Raw genomic sequence first — 14,729 nt, 5'->3', positions numbered from 1 at the left:
AACCCTGAACCCTGAACCCTAAACCCTGAACCCTGAACCCTGAACCCTGAACCCTAAACCCTGAACCCTAAACCCTGAACCCTGAACCCTGAACCCTGAACCCTAAACCCTAAACCCTAAACCCTGAACCCTAAACCCTGAACCCTAAACCCTAAACCCTGAACCCTGAACCCTGAACCCTAAACCCTGAACCCTAAACCCTGAACCTAAACCCTGAACCCAGAACCACTTTAACCGCATCATATTTATAAAGATTACAATAATATATAATTTCGTATTATAATTATATAAGTATATTTTTTAATTATACTTATGAGTTTATTTTCCTATAATAACAATAATAAATGAATTTACTTATTTATAATTTTTAATAATTATATCGAGTTTTAAAATAAGGTTCATGGAATATTAATCCCAAAATAGAAGTTATTAATTAAATTTATAATTCCAAAAAATTTTCTTTTCTTTTATAGACAAAAAAAATTAACAAAAAAAATAAATTAATAAATGGTATAGGATCAGCCTGCATAAGTTTGTATATATTTAATAATGGAGGTTTTTTCCTATGAACGGAATTTATAGATTTTTTAGTCTGTTTTTTATGACTCGATGAAGTTATAATTATTTGCACCGGTCTTTTTCCTCCAATTGAATTTATAACCTTTTTCATGTTTTTTTTTCTCTTCAATTCTTTTCTCCATCCATATGATAAATACTAACGTAAAATTATGAAAAATATATAATATTTTATACTAAGGAAATATTTTAAAAATTGTATACTTCATAATTTTATTTTTATTTACCTTATACATAATAGCCAATGCAATGGGTATTAAAAGAACTATAGCTTTAACGTAGGTTGGTACCCCTCCTTTAAATATATTTCCTAGAAGTATTACTTTCGGTGGACTTTCTTTTATTCCTGCATCAGGTACTGAATTTGTCATTATATTGTTAGAATATGTGGATACGTCCTTTTGATCGTTTAATGGGATATCTGTTGACGGATTTGTTGGCTGTGAATTTGGTGTTTGTGTATCTGGTGATGATGAAGAGAGGCTTTTAGGTTCAAGTTTTTTATTATCGTGAGGTTCTTTTGTTTCTTTTGCAGGTGTTGAGACCTTTTGAAGTTGTTCACTTAATTGTTTAATAGCGTTATAAATTTGTTTACCAATATATATAGAATTAGTATGAGCTTTTTCTATAGCTGATGATATATTTTCATTTACTCTTTTTTTAATTTTATCGTATGCATTATAAAAAAGGGAACAATAGTTTTCAAACGTATTTTGATCACCAATTAAAATTTTCAGTAGTTTTTTGGCGTTTTCTGAATCTTCTTGTCCACTTGATGTGTCTTTTGAAGATTTATCCAAATCATCTTGGTTGCTTCCTAAAGCTGGGTCGGATGCAGACGGTGGTGATGCTTTCTGTTGATTATCTGTTGGTGGATTTGGAGGTTGTGGTAGAGATGGTGAGTCTTGTTTTTGTGGTTCTGGTGTTGATTGTTGACCTGTTGATTTCTGATCTGTTGGTTGCTGATCTATTGGCGATGCTATATTTGTTCCAGGTGTTGTTATAGTGTCTGTAGTTGTTGTGGTCGTTGGTGTGGATACACTCGTCGATGAAGTTATACCTGATGGTGATTGCCCAGTTGATGACTGTCCAAGTTGCTGCTGTGATGCTGATTCTGCTGGGTTTTGTGTTTGTTGTCCTTGCGGCTCTTGTTGTGGTTGTATAAGTTCTAGGTTTGTAGGTGATCCTGGTCCTGATGGTGTTCCATCCTGGTCATTTTGTATTGGATCCAATGATTTTTCTGTGGTATCATCATTATCTTCTAATTGATCATCGTCATCACCATTATCTTCATTATCTTCATCATCGTCATCATCATTATTATTAAGAGAATTATCAATTTTCGTATCTTGGGATTCTTTTGAATTAGGTATGGTTTGGGCTTTTCTTTTTTCATAATCCTTTAACATGCTATTTCTCATTTTTATAAGCATGGAAGTGTTATTATTTAATTTTTTATGTAATTTTTTGCATCCTTTAGTGTTAAAATTATTTTTAAATGGTTTTTCTTTCAGTGAAAGTTCTATAAGCCGATTAAGTGTGTCCTCTCCGTGAACATTTTCACTTCTAGCCGTTTTTATAAAGTCGTTATATATTGTTTTTAAACGACTCAATAACTTACGATACGGGCCACATGGATTAAAATATTTAAAAAGTTTATCATACATAACATAGAATTCAAAGGCCTTGTTTACATATTCGTATCCTGATACATTTTTTGTTTGATATGTATTAATTGTATAGAAAACTTGCTGAAATAAAAGGTAAAGAATATTCATAATTGCAATATTAGAATTTATCAGATACATTTTATTTTGTAAAAGGGTCCAATAACTAAAATTTCCAATATTATTCTTTAAATCTTTGTTATAAATCGAATTTAAAGTAAAGTTGTTATCTTTGAATTTCCTGTATAATATGTGGTTTATCCATATAATAAAATAATCAAGATGTCTTTCACCATTCGTTCCATTTAAAGCTTGATTTTTATTATATAATTTCATAAATACATATGTTCCAATAGCGTTGATTCTTTGATAATCATTATAACAACTTGTATATCCATCCTGTTCAGGGCAATATTGGGTTAGTTTATTGTCATTGTTAAATCTGCTCGTATTAACACACTTATCATCAAAAAGTTTATCAACTTCATGAAATAACTCAAACTAAGAAAATGTTTTTAAAAAATTAATAAAACATTTATTAACAAAAAAGTTATTAAAATGAAGTTAATGATAATTAATAGCTCATATACACCCTGAAATATAATAAATCATTTTTATTAAAAAATTGTATTTACCGAATATGCTTCCATTATAATTGAGTTATGTTTTAATTTTTAGATCAATTTTCATCATATTGTTTTTAAATAAAATATATATGCTGAAACAAAATAAGTTAAACAATGGCTTGATTCCTCTATGTAAAATTGCAGTAGTAAACGCGTTATTAGTATTATTCCCAATAATAATATTAATTTTAAATGAATATAATATAATGAAATAAAACTTATATTCACTTTTATTGTAATTTGTTTGAAACATTTTTATCGTATGCGAAATATCGCTACTCTTAATAATATTCGGAATAGCTTCATTGTATAATTTTGTGTAATCTTTCATGAGTTTAAATAAAACATATCTCCTAATTATTATACGCTTTATATAAAAAGCTATGTATTTTCTATATTTATAGCAAAGAAGGCACACATTCTATATTATTATAATATATAAAGAATTAGAAATGTATTATTACTATAATTGTTAAAAATATATTTGTATCTCATTATTTTAATGCCATTTATTAATATACGTTATTATTAAACGTGAAATATTACACCTTTTATATTATTTCTAATAAATATAAAAACAATTTGGGTTTAAATTTAATATTTTCCTTTTTCTAAATAAATGGCACATAATATGTTTAATTATCTTAATTACTGTATATAAATTAATAATTCATTTTAGAATATTTAATAACTTTGCTTATGTGCTAACACTTCTTTATTTATAAATATAATTAATGAATAGTTTCGAGTGCATATCTTATTTTATTTTTAAAAATAAAAAAGCATAATATACAAATTAGGTTAATTGAGCTATTGCAATTAAAATGAATAATGGATATAATTAGTTTTAGGATAATAGTTAGTATATATAAAATGTACATTATTATTTTCATTTTTATCGTATATTTAATGTATAAATGATTAATAAATATATTTTAAACAATAAAGAAAATAAATATAATTTAATATAATAATTTTTAATTTTAGAATTGTATTCACACTTTGGTTGAAATAATTAATTAATTTAAGAATCAATATAACATGGGTTACTACATTAACTACACATCTATACTTATAACCTAAACATATGTATTGCATATTTTGTAATAATATTTTATTTATTTCTATAATGAAATGGTTGTATTTTTAATGAAAACTATAGAACTATTAATAAATTAATATATGCATAATAAAGATTATTTATTTCTATAATGAAATGGTTGTATTTTTAATGAAAACTATAGAACTATTAATAAATTAATATTATTTTGCTCGACATTGTTAATATTAATATGATCATATTAAGGCTTACTTAAATAAATGTTATAATATTCCATTTGGTCTTGTTTACATACAATTTTAATATTATCACCGGTTTAATAATATATATAATGAATTTATATTCATCTGTTGTATCAAATAAATATAATATACTTGGTAATATTTAGTAACATACTAGCCCATTATTATTGCTACTGATATATCACTGCATACTACAATGAGATAATTAATGCCCTCAGAGAAATACTTTAAACCAATTAATATTTTTCCTTGCTATATTGTTTTAAATTATAACATTTTAGAGCATGCATATTATTCTGTAATAACAATATATTTAAAATATAAATATACAAGCTTGTATATATATACCCTCCTAATATAAATATTGTTAGTTCAAAGAAAATTTATTATTATATTTTTTTATATATAATTTGTATTAATATATAATTATATGACGTTTTTACAATAAAATAATATTTAAATATTAGTTATCGTTAGAATAATTTACTATTTTATATGTATAGGTATAGGCATATAATAATAGCCCTAATCCTATATACCTAATTTTTTTAATTATTATAAAAATTATTAAAACAAAATATTATATGAAATCTTAACAATATTATTTTATGCAATATATTAACTTTTTAAAATATAATTTATTTATACCTCAAAACTATAAGTTTTAAAATGAATAGTGATTAATATATTATTATATCTTTATAATAAATAAACAAAATCTTATAAAACTATTTCTATTAATACTAATTAATTTTAACAAAAATGTAAAGAAAATACAAAGGAAGTAGTAACTACAATTAAAACTTAAAAAATATTGCATATATAGTTCAATCTTTACTTTGTTATTAAAAATATTAGATGCATAAAAGACATTTTATAGATAATGTTATATTGTTGATTCCTGATCGATATTCCATGCATATATATTTTATGGCTATTTATTATATATTGGTAATATATTTAATTAATCTTAAAAGACACATATTAATATGAATATATATTGTAATGTAGATGAATATTCAAAATTATAGCGATTAAAATATTTTTTGTTATTAAATAAATGAATAGTATTATAATATATAGAAAGCATATAGCACTTATAATAGTTAATTACTTAAAAAGAAATATTATATATTTATTTAAAATCGAGACTACATTATTAATCGATAACTATGAAAGAATTGCAACAATCGTATTATCATATAGCAGAATATCAAGGAATATATATAACAGTCCTATATTCATAATTGGATTTTTCATAGTTAAATGGGAATCGTAATTCTATCAAATTATATGATAAGACATAATCATTAAATTAAATTTATACTATTATATGTTTTATTGTTTAATAATTTTAAAAAATAACAAACTCGCAATATATTTAATTGCACAATTTTACATGAGAATCAAACTAAACATTTATAGCATTCAAATGCATTTAAAAATCATGAAAAAATATAAACATATTAAAAAAATGGTATGCACAAAAACAAACCCTACTAAAATAATATATATGGATATGTTTGGCATGAATATAAGAAAACGCCCTTTTAAAATTAAAAAAGGCACACAACAAATAATTTTTTAATTAATTAAAAAAGTGTATAACTTGAAACATTTGTAAACACATAATCGTTTCCTTATTACTATTATTATTCCATAAAAAACCATATTTATATAATATCTTCGCTTTTTGTTCATTGTGATTTTTCAATAATGATTTTTAGGGTTATATTACTTCATATTTACTTTATTCATTATTTATTCGGTTATTTATTTAATTCTTCAGCATTCTATTCATTTTCATTTTCTTCATCTCCGAAACATGATACAAGTTCTGCATCTATTTCTTCATCTACATTTAGAGTAAAGTCGTCATTCCCCAGTATCGTACTTGCGTCATCTTCATATATCGTGCTTTCGTCATCATCATGTACCCTATTTGATATCTCTGCATTTATAGTACTTAATTTTTGTTTTTCAGACATCTTAGGTACTGAAGGAGAGACCCCATATTGATTATGTACGTTCTGTTGTTCATGTTGATAATATTCCCTAAGAGGCACAAAATTAACCATAATCACATCTTCATGATCTTTATATGGTCTAATATACCATTCTGATACACTAGAATCTTTTTCTCTTATTAAAGATCCTGTCACTTTATCAGTAACAGTACCATCGGTTTCTGAGACAAAGGGTTTAGCTAACATACTTTTACGTCCTTTGGTATCTTCTAACTTTATTGGATCGAAATCACCTATAATTTTGAGATCTGGAAGCTTAGGGTCAACCGGTTTCTTTTCTTTAACTGATGTCTTATGGGATTTCTTTGACTTTCTTCTACAGAATCCAAACTAAAAAAAATAACAAAATAAAAAATATATCAAATATTTCCATGCTAATTTATTATTATATTTATATACAAAATTAATTAAAACAATTAATATAGGCATATACAATATGATATATTTTTGTCGTTTTTTCGTATATTACGCAACCCGTGGTGGATCCTGAATCTGAACGGTTTGTTGCTAAAACTATACTAAATATTATTGAGGAAGTTATGCCTAATTATATTACCTTCATTTTCAAAAGTCCTATTTGAAATTATACATATATAAAACATATTTTGTATTATTACCAATTTAAATATAATTAAATATAAGATTTCGAGATTCTATTATATAGGTGCCCATTTCAAATACAATCAATTATACATATACTAGTGGGAAAATACAAAAACAATATATATATTTTAGTAATTTGAAGTTAATATTGATATTACAATATAGCATATATATAGAGACTTAAGAAAACATTTTGATGGATTAAAAAAATAGTAAAAGTTTAAAAATTTATATTATAAAGCACTAAAAAAAATAAAAAACAAATATAATTATTACATAAAAAATAATATTTAATTATTATATTTTAATATTTGAATAAAATTAATTCTATTAAACATTAACAACAGTTTTATAAATGTTTTTTATAATTAAAAAAATATTATATTTTTATTACTTTATATAAATTAATTTAATTACGTAAAAATTAAATGAAAATATAAAAAACTGTTTTTATTATGTTTTTAGAAAAAAATACAACTATGTAAAATTTTTATGGTTTTTTCTACATGAAGGGGGATATATTGGATTGCATGACCATAATATGTTCATTTGAACTGTTTTAAAATATAATATGCCCCAACCATAAATATTATAAATTGGTAGATGATAATTTAACATTATATATTTATGTAAAATAAATAAAAACTTGTGACACTATTTTATTAATATAAATTAAGATTTTAACAACATAAAATGATGAAATAATTTCTTATAATATACTTTTTTATTACTATATATTTTTTTAGACATTATAAAAAGTATTTCATAAATATTTGCTGTATTATAAATAATGATGCTTTGTTGAATCTTGATTTATATTTGGGTATCTGCAACTTATAATTGTATATTAAAATATATAAAAATTTACTTCATTAATATTATAAAATATACGTATTAATCCGATTGTAATTTTACAACGTCATATATAAAATGTTTATTACAGTTTTATTGGGGAAACTATAATTTAAATTCAAAAATGTGTCGTACAAATAAGAGGTTTTGTTAAATAAAAATATTCATAAAATGAACATATTATGATATATATAATTAAATAGCCCCCCCCTTACCCATTAACATACTATGTGCAAGTAATTATATTCAAATCATATATTATCAAATATTATATTAAAATAATATATTATGTGAGTTATATTAAAATTAAATAATATCAGAATATGTTAAAACATATAGGTATTTTTTTAATGTTAATTTAAACTTTTATATTATCGGCATATTGGGTTATTCATGATTCAATATAGTCCCTGACTAACAAGTCTACATAATAAATAATAAGGGGGTTTATATATAGTTATCCAAAAATTACCAATAAAATATAAAATGGGAAGTTATAATATTGCCCCATTTAATATATATGAATGAATTAGATGAAAGTATTATAGCGCATGGAAAATATATTATGCGACCCCTTTCATATTAATGGCTATACCCCTTTTGGGTTGCATATTTAGACATAATTTTGAGATTAAACATACAGGAATGGTAAATATATTTTATCAACATCTACAGACCCAATATATTATCAAACTATAAAAAATTATATTATAATATACTCCGAACCCTAAATCAAAACCCAGATACAGTGAACAAAACACTAACCCATAATACACAACCTTGACCCATAAAACATAAATACCTCGGCATCAAGTATATCACAATTAGAAACTAAATAAATTTTATGTATGCATATATATTTCTTAATTTTACAACTTTATGTTTCATTATTTTATTTCCATTATTTAAATTTTGTATATACTTTATTTTACCACTAAAAGGAAACTTATAATTTGTATTAATTTACAAAAAATATGGGTGTCAATATTAATACCAATAAATAATTTTTATAAAATTAACAATTTTGCTAAAAAAATGTTATTTAGTAAAATTTGTGTTAAAAGTAATAAAAAAATCGCAAAATGTTTTATTCTCATACTATAAATTTGATCATACTATTATTATGAGGTAAAAAATATTGTTATTATAGTAGCTTAGTGATATATAAAATTAACTGTATTTCTCATATTAAATTAATTATTTTAATATTTAAAATATAATAGATATGTTTTATATAAAAAACTATCCATTATCAAAGAAATTTTGTAAAACAAATGTGAAAATATGTCAAAATAATTATTTTAATATAATATTTATATTACTATGGTCGTTTATTTATTAATGTAAGTATATTAATTATATTGAAACACATATATATTTTTTTATTATTTTCTTACTTTTATATTTTTATTTTAAATGATTGATCTTCTATTAGGTAAAAACGAAATTGTTTTTTTCTATTAATATATGTAATTCCAAACATAATGAAAATTTTTATAAATTTTAAATCGAGCTTAATTATAAAAATATAAGACTTGTGCATTCATAATGATATATATTAAAAATGGTGCTTATATAATATAATTAAAGTTATTTATTTTTAGATATTATAATATTAATGAAATTATGAATAATAACATTTGATATTCATTATTTATCAAAGCTTTTGTTTTTGACGTCGTATGGTTGAATTATTTAAATATAAAATATATTAAACTTATAAATCTGATAAAAGCGTACATTTTATCGTTTAAATAATTTGTATTTTTTTAAAATAAATATTTGTTTTTTATACTTCATTGAAGAAAATGATTAGCTTCAATTTTAATTATACTTGTGCTTATTTTTCGAGCTGTTAATTTTTAACCAAAAAATACTAATATATATTTTAATATTTTGTTTGTAAAGTTCGAAAATGAATAAGTTTTATATTCAAATTATTTTATTTTTTTTAACCATCTCCCTATATGTGAATAATAAAACCCTTGCAACTGAACCCTCTCCAGGAAGATCTACAACACCCGAATCAACATATCAATGTCTTACGTAAGAAAATACAACAATATATATATATTACATATTTCGTTATGAAAATGTTAATTGTACGTCTGTGCAACAATATTGTAATATAAATACAATACCTTTATTTATATATATATAAATATGTTCATTTTGATCAATGATAGTTCAGAAGAAATATATGAAAAAAATAAGCACTTATTATGTACCGATCCAGAAGAAACTGTAAAAGCAGATGAAGTTATGAAAGAAGCTGTATCGCAATTAGTATATCATGCTACAAGTATAGATGATTATGAATTATTTGATACAAATCCTAGTGGTAATACATTTTTTTATAAAAAAAGACATAAAAAACTTACAAATGTTCTAAAAATTAAATATGCAATTTATGGTTCCGACCAGGTATCAATTAATGAACAATATTAAAGTTATAAACCAAATTAAAATAAAAAAATTATTATAATTTATATACATATATTTCTCTTTGTTTCCATTAGTATAATGAACTAATAAACGAGTTATGGGATCCAGATAATGTCGTTTTTATAAATACTGGCTCTATTAAAAGTATACAAAACATAAATAATTAATCAAATCAACATATTATTGTTACTATTCATTCGACATTTCGTGATTTATTATTGCTATTGTTATATGATACTATTTATTGTTTCCCATATCTTCAAATTCATGTTATTTTAATTTACATAATACGAAATTATTATTTTTTTTAAAAGTTGTCCGTGTGTACAATCCAAATTTAGTAATGGTACAACAGCGTTACAAAAATCCGTTTTCGTCCGTTCATAAATATTTTTATGCTTTATCTGCAAAATTTGAAGTAAGGAAAAATTTCCTCTTCTATTCCGTTATAAATTGTATTTTTCATATTATTCACAATAATTTATGCAATACAATTTTATTAATTTTGTAGGTATCAAAAAACAAGACTGTATTAGTCATGGCTTCAGCAGATATAAATGATCACAACCTTTCCACTGAACCATATCAAAACACAATAGTAGAAAGCGCAAACTTATTCAAAACTGACATTGATTCTGAAGATGATATTAGAAAAGGAAAGTTAAAAAAAACGTTTATTAACATAGCTGGATATCTCATTGAAAAAAAAGACGGCTATTCTGATATCACCTACATCGAATCTGTAAGCGATATATATATTTTAATAACCTATTTCAATAATTTAAAAAAAAATATTGTTTTAAATAAATGCATATATTTATAATATATTCTATAATTTGCAAAATATTTAAACATTTTATATATTCATCCATTTATGTCTTTTTTCTTAGGTTAGTTGCCATGCTCCCATTTCCCTAAAACGTATGATTAGAAAATATTTATATTGTTTTCTACCTCATAAATAAACATATATTTTTCAGCAACGTAATATTAGAGAATTTATGTTAATAAAACAATTTATTTCCATGCATAATGATTGCTTTATATTATCATAATAAAATTTTTTTTTGTATATTATTTGTTTGTTTTTTAATATTAGAATGTATATATACGTATTAATTTTGTGAATACTACAAATATAACTGTTATAACTTATGAAGATCTTTTATTTATGATGGTCCTTTCATTTAATTATTATCACCCTTTTTGTGTTTACAAATATAGACATCATCTATAGGCTAAAATTCGGGGGGATATTTCATATATTTAAACGAATTTTTATTTATGTATACTATTTGAGAAGATTTTAAACTAATAAGTGTTTCAAAATTAAATCAAACGAGACACATAAACCTCGAAAAAATAATATTATTAGGATCTTCAATTCTTTCTTTTCTTATCTATATAGGATAACTCTTTGAAGCTTTTAGCATAAATGTATTATCCATGTCTTCTAAAAAAACAATGTGTTTATGGTTATTTAAAAATACCTCATAAGAATTACGCAGGATCACTATCTTATATATAAATATATTTATTTGTTTATTTAATAGACTTTTAAACAACCAAATATTATTAAATATGAGCCAATTAAACCATCTTTGACCCAGAAATAGAACCATAAACACCTTAACACCGAGACAATTGTAACTAAAAAATAAAAATATTTTTTGTATTTTAAGTTTTTTATTTTATATTATATATCTTGCTAAATATAAAATATGTTTTACGTTCAAAACAAATAGAAAGAAATAACAAAGCTATAGTTTTTATATAATTGCCAGCATATTATATGTATAATTATATTCAAATCATATATATTAAAAAATATTCATTAAACTAAATATATTTCTTATATAATTTTCTTTATATTTTAAATTGTTGGCGTTGGTGATAGCTAAAATTATACAGCTTTGTAACATGCGAAAGGTATACATATATAATTCCATACATAATGGCATATTTTATAAGTTTTATTTTAAAGTATGTTTTAGTTGAATGAGTTATACAACTCAAAAAAATTGTATATTAATAATGCACCATTAAAGATATTAAATAATTAAATTTGTTTATTTTTATTTATCATAACATTTGATAAATCAAAACCCATAATATTATACACATTCGTTATTTATGAAAGCTTTGGTTATCCACTGCTTCCAATCAAACTAATTAAATATAATATATCTTGAATTTATAAATATAATAAAGTTATACAAAATTGAGATTTAAATATATTTTTTTTAAATAAATCTTATTTTTATTGTTTTTTCGAATATTTGTTGCTTCGATTCCAATTTTATTTATATAGCTTTTCTAATTACTAATTTATAGTTTTTAATCTAAAAAAAATATAATTAAATTTATTAATATTTTGTTTATTAAAATCATTTTTTCTCTTTTGATCTCATCCATATATATGAGCAATAAAACCCTTACAAGTGAGGTTGATTCAAATATTGAAGCTTTACGAAAATTTATTCGATCATCTATCACGTAAAAACATAGACAGTGTATATATTCACGTCGAATATAATTGTGCATTTACATCTTCCATATATGAGAATGTAATGCATATTTATGGAAATGTATACCTACATAAGATTGAATAGTAAAAATATCAGTCTATAAATGCATTTATCTTTTTTCTTTACAAATTAAAATGCCTACCTTTCCCAATGATTATTCAGAAGGAACAAGTAAGCAAGCCTCCTTCGACTTATACATGGACCCTGAAGAAACTAAAGAAGCAGAAACACTTATGAATGAAGCTGAACTGTTATTGAAACAACATGCTACAAGTACGGATGATTACAAATTATATCATAAATTCAGCAAGGATTCAATTGCATATTATAAGAAACATGGAAATACATTAATTTTTAAATTTAATCATAAAATCAAATACCCAGACAAAATATGAATTACCAAAGAAGCATTTTTAAGCCATAATATTAAGTTAAAATTAAAAAATAATTATTACATATATATATGCGTTTTCCATGTTCATTAGTATAATTATATAATAAGCATTTTATGGAATTCAAATGCCAAATATGTTGGTGATAAAATTGTTAAAGGTATTAACCAAATAATCAATCAATTTAATATACGATTCCCAATATCCAATATTTCATCTTTTATTATTTCCAATATTCTATAATACTGTTTTTTGTCTCTTACTCGTTAATTTTCGTAATATCCTAATTTATATTTATGTAAACATATCTTTTTTTTTTTAGAATAAGTTGCACGTGCATACTCTCCAAATTTAATGATGATCCAACAACGTTACAAAAATTATGCTATATCGTTCCATGGATATTACTATGCTTTATCAAAAAAAGTTCAAGTAAGGAAACATTTGTTTTCGTTCATCCCTCTAAAAATGAAAATTTACACATTATATAGTGTAATTTATGCAAAACATATATATATTTTTGATTCATTTTTAGGTATCAGACGACACAACTATAATTGTCTATGCATCATCTGATGTAAATGACTATAACAGTGTCAATAAAAAAAAATATACAAACACTATTTTAGAAAGTGCAAACTCATTCAAACCAAAAATTTATTCAGAAAATGATATTAGAAATGGAGAATTGACAAAAATGTTTGTTAATTTATCTGGATTTATAATTCAAAAAAAAAGGGATTGCGTTGATATTACCTATCTCAACTCTGTAAGCAATCTAAAAATTTTAATAACTTAATAATTTTATTCCACAATTTATTTTGTTATTTCCTTATCCTATTTTAACATTTATAAAAAATACATACCATTTATATAAATGCAAATATTTATAATATATGTTCATCCGCACAAAACTATAATATTTCCTTTTATATATTTATCCATTTTTGTTTTTTGTTCACAGATTAATATTAATACCCCTATTTTTGAAGATTTATTAATTAAAATAGTTAATTCATCACAAATACTAAATATTCTGAGATCAACCACCATAATTTCCAAGAAATTGTGTGCATTCCTCATAATATTTTTGATCATTTTAATGTTGTAATACATTATTAATAAAATAAATATGCTTTCATATATGATGCCTATTTTAATTTATTTCCATAACTACATTTTTTAATACAGTTTGCTTTCTATATAATTTCTTTACATCGTTTTAACATAAAGCTGTATATATTTATTTTGGTGGACATCGTAAATATAACCATTATAATTTGGGAAAAATATTTCTTTATTCTCCCTTTTCATATTAATATTGATAATCCTTTTATATGTAGAAATATATAAATTAGTATTTTTCTGGTACTTTCCCCTTATTTTCATTATGCATATACAACTCCCCATTGTTATTATCAAGCTTAGAAATCATTAACTATATCAATCATCATCCTCTAAATCATCTATTAATGATTTATTTTGTCTTTCTTTTTTTCTCTCTTAAATTTTCTCTTTGGAACTGTTTTCGAATTCCAAATAATGAATACTAATATATTTTTAGAATTATAGAAAAGGAAATTATAAGTCGAAATCAAATGAGTCGACTATACAACATTGTTTTATATAGATTATTAAAATTCATATATTTATATTATAATATTACACAAAAATCCATTTTTTAATTGTCTTTATAAACCAAATTACTTAT

At 22.7% G+C, this 14,729-nt stretch overlaps 3 protein-coding genes and 1 pseudogene across 3 annotated transcripts, besides 1 other annotated feature; 2 read left to right on the top strand and 2 right to left on the bottom strand.

Moving 5' to 3' along the window:
- Positions 1–439: 439 nt before the first annotated feature.
- PBANKA_0317181 (BIR protein) lies at positions 440–2,893 on the bottom strand (the record flags this gene model as incomplete). The annotated part of the gene is made up of 3 exons (XM_034567774.1): positions 440–715; positions 804–2,744; positions 2,879–2,893. The coding sequence occupies 3 exons, from the start codon at positions 2,891–2,893 to the stop codon at positions 440–442; spliced, it is 2,232 nt and encodes a 743-aa protein (XP_034420062.1).
- A 3,071-nt stretch (positions 2,894–5,964) lies between these two features.
- Positions 5,965–6,760, bottom strand: PBANKA_0317161 (erythrocyte membrane antigen 1; the record flags this gene model as incomplete). Its single annotated transcript, XM_034567763.1, has 2 exons — positions 5,965–6,528; positions 6,755–6,760. 2 exons carry the CDS (start codon positions 6,758–6,760, stop codon positions 5,965–5,967), a joined length of 570 nt encoding a protein of 189 aa, XP_034420061.1.
- A 2,808-nt stretch (positions 6,761–9,568) lies between these two features.
- On the top strand, positions 9,569–11,063 carry PBANKA_0317141 (fam-a protein; the record flags this gene model as incomplete). Its single annotated transcript, XM_034567752.1, has 6 exons — positions 9,569–9,699; positions 9,840–10,077; positions 10,173–10,242; positions 10,413–10,516; positions 10,610–10,840; positions 10,989–11,063. 6 exons carry the CDS (start codon positions 9,569–9,571, stop codon positions 11,061–11,063), a joined length of 849 nt encoding a protein of 282 aa, XP_034420060.1.
- Positions 11,064–12,517: 1,454 nt separating this feature from the next.
- Positions 12,518–14,129, top strand: PBANKA_0317121 (annotated as a pseudogene).
- Positions 12,518–14,129: a sequence feature (fam-a protein, pseudogene).
- Positions 14,130–14,729: the final 600 nt, after the last annotated feature.

Source organism: Plasmodium berghei (assembly GCF_900002375.2).
Source record: "Plasmodium berghei ANKA genome assembly, chromosome: 3".
Lineage (NCBI taxonomy): Eukaryota > Apicomplexa > Aconoidasida > Haemosporida > Plasmodiidae > Plasmodium > Plasmodium berghei.
This window is presented reverse-complemented; position numbering and strand designations above follow the sequence as displayed.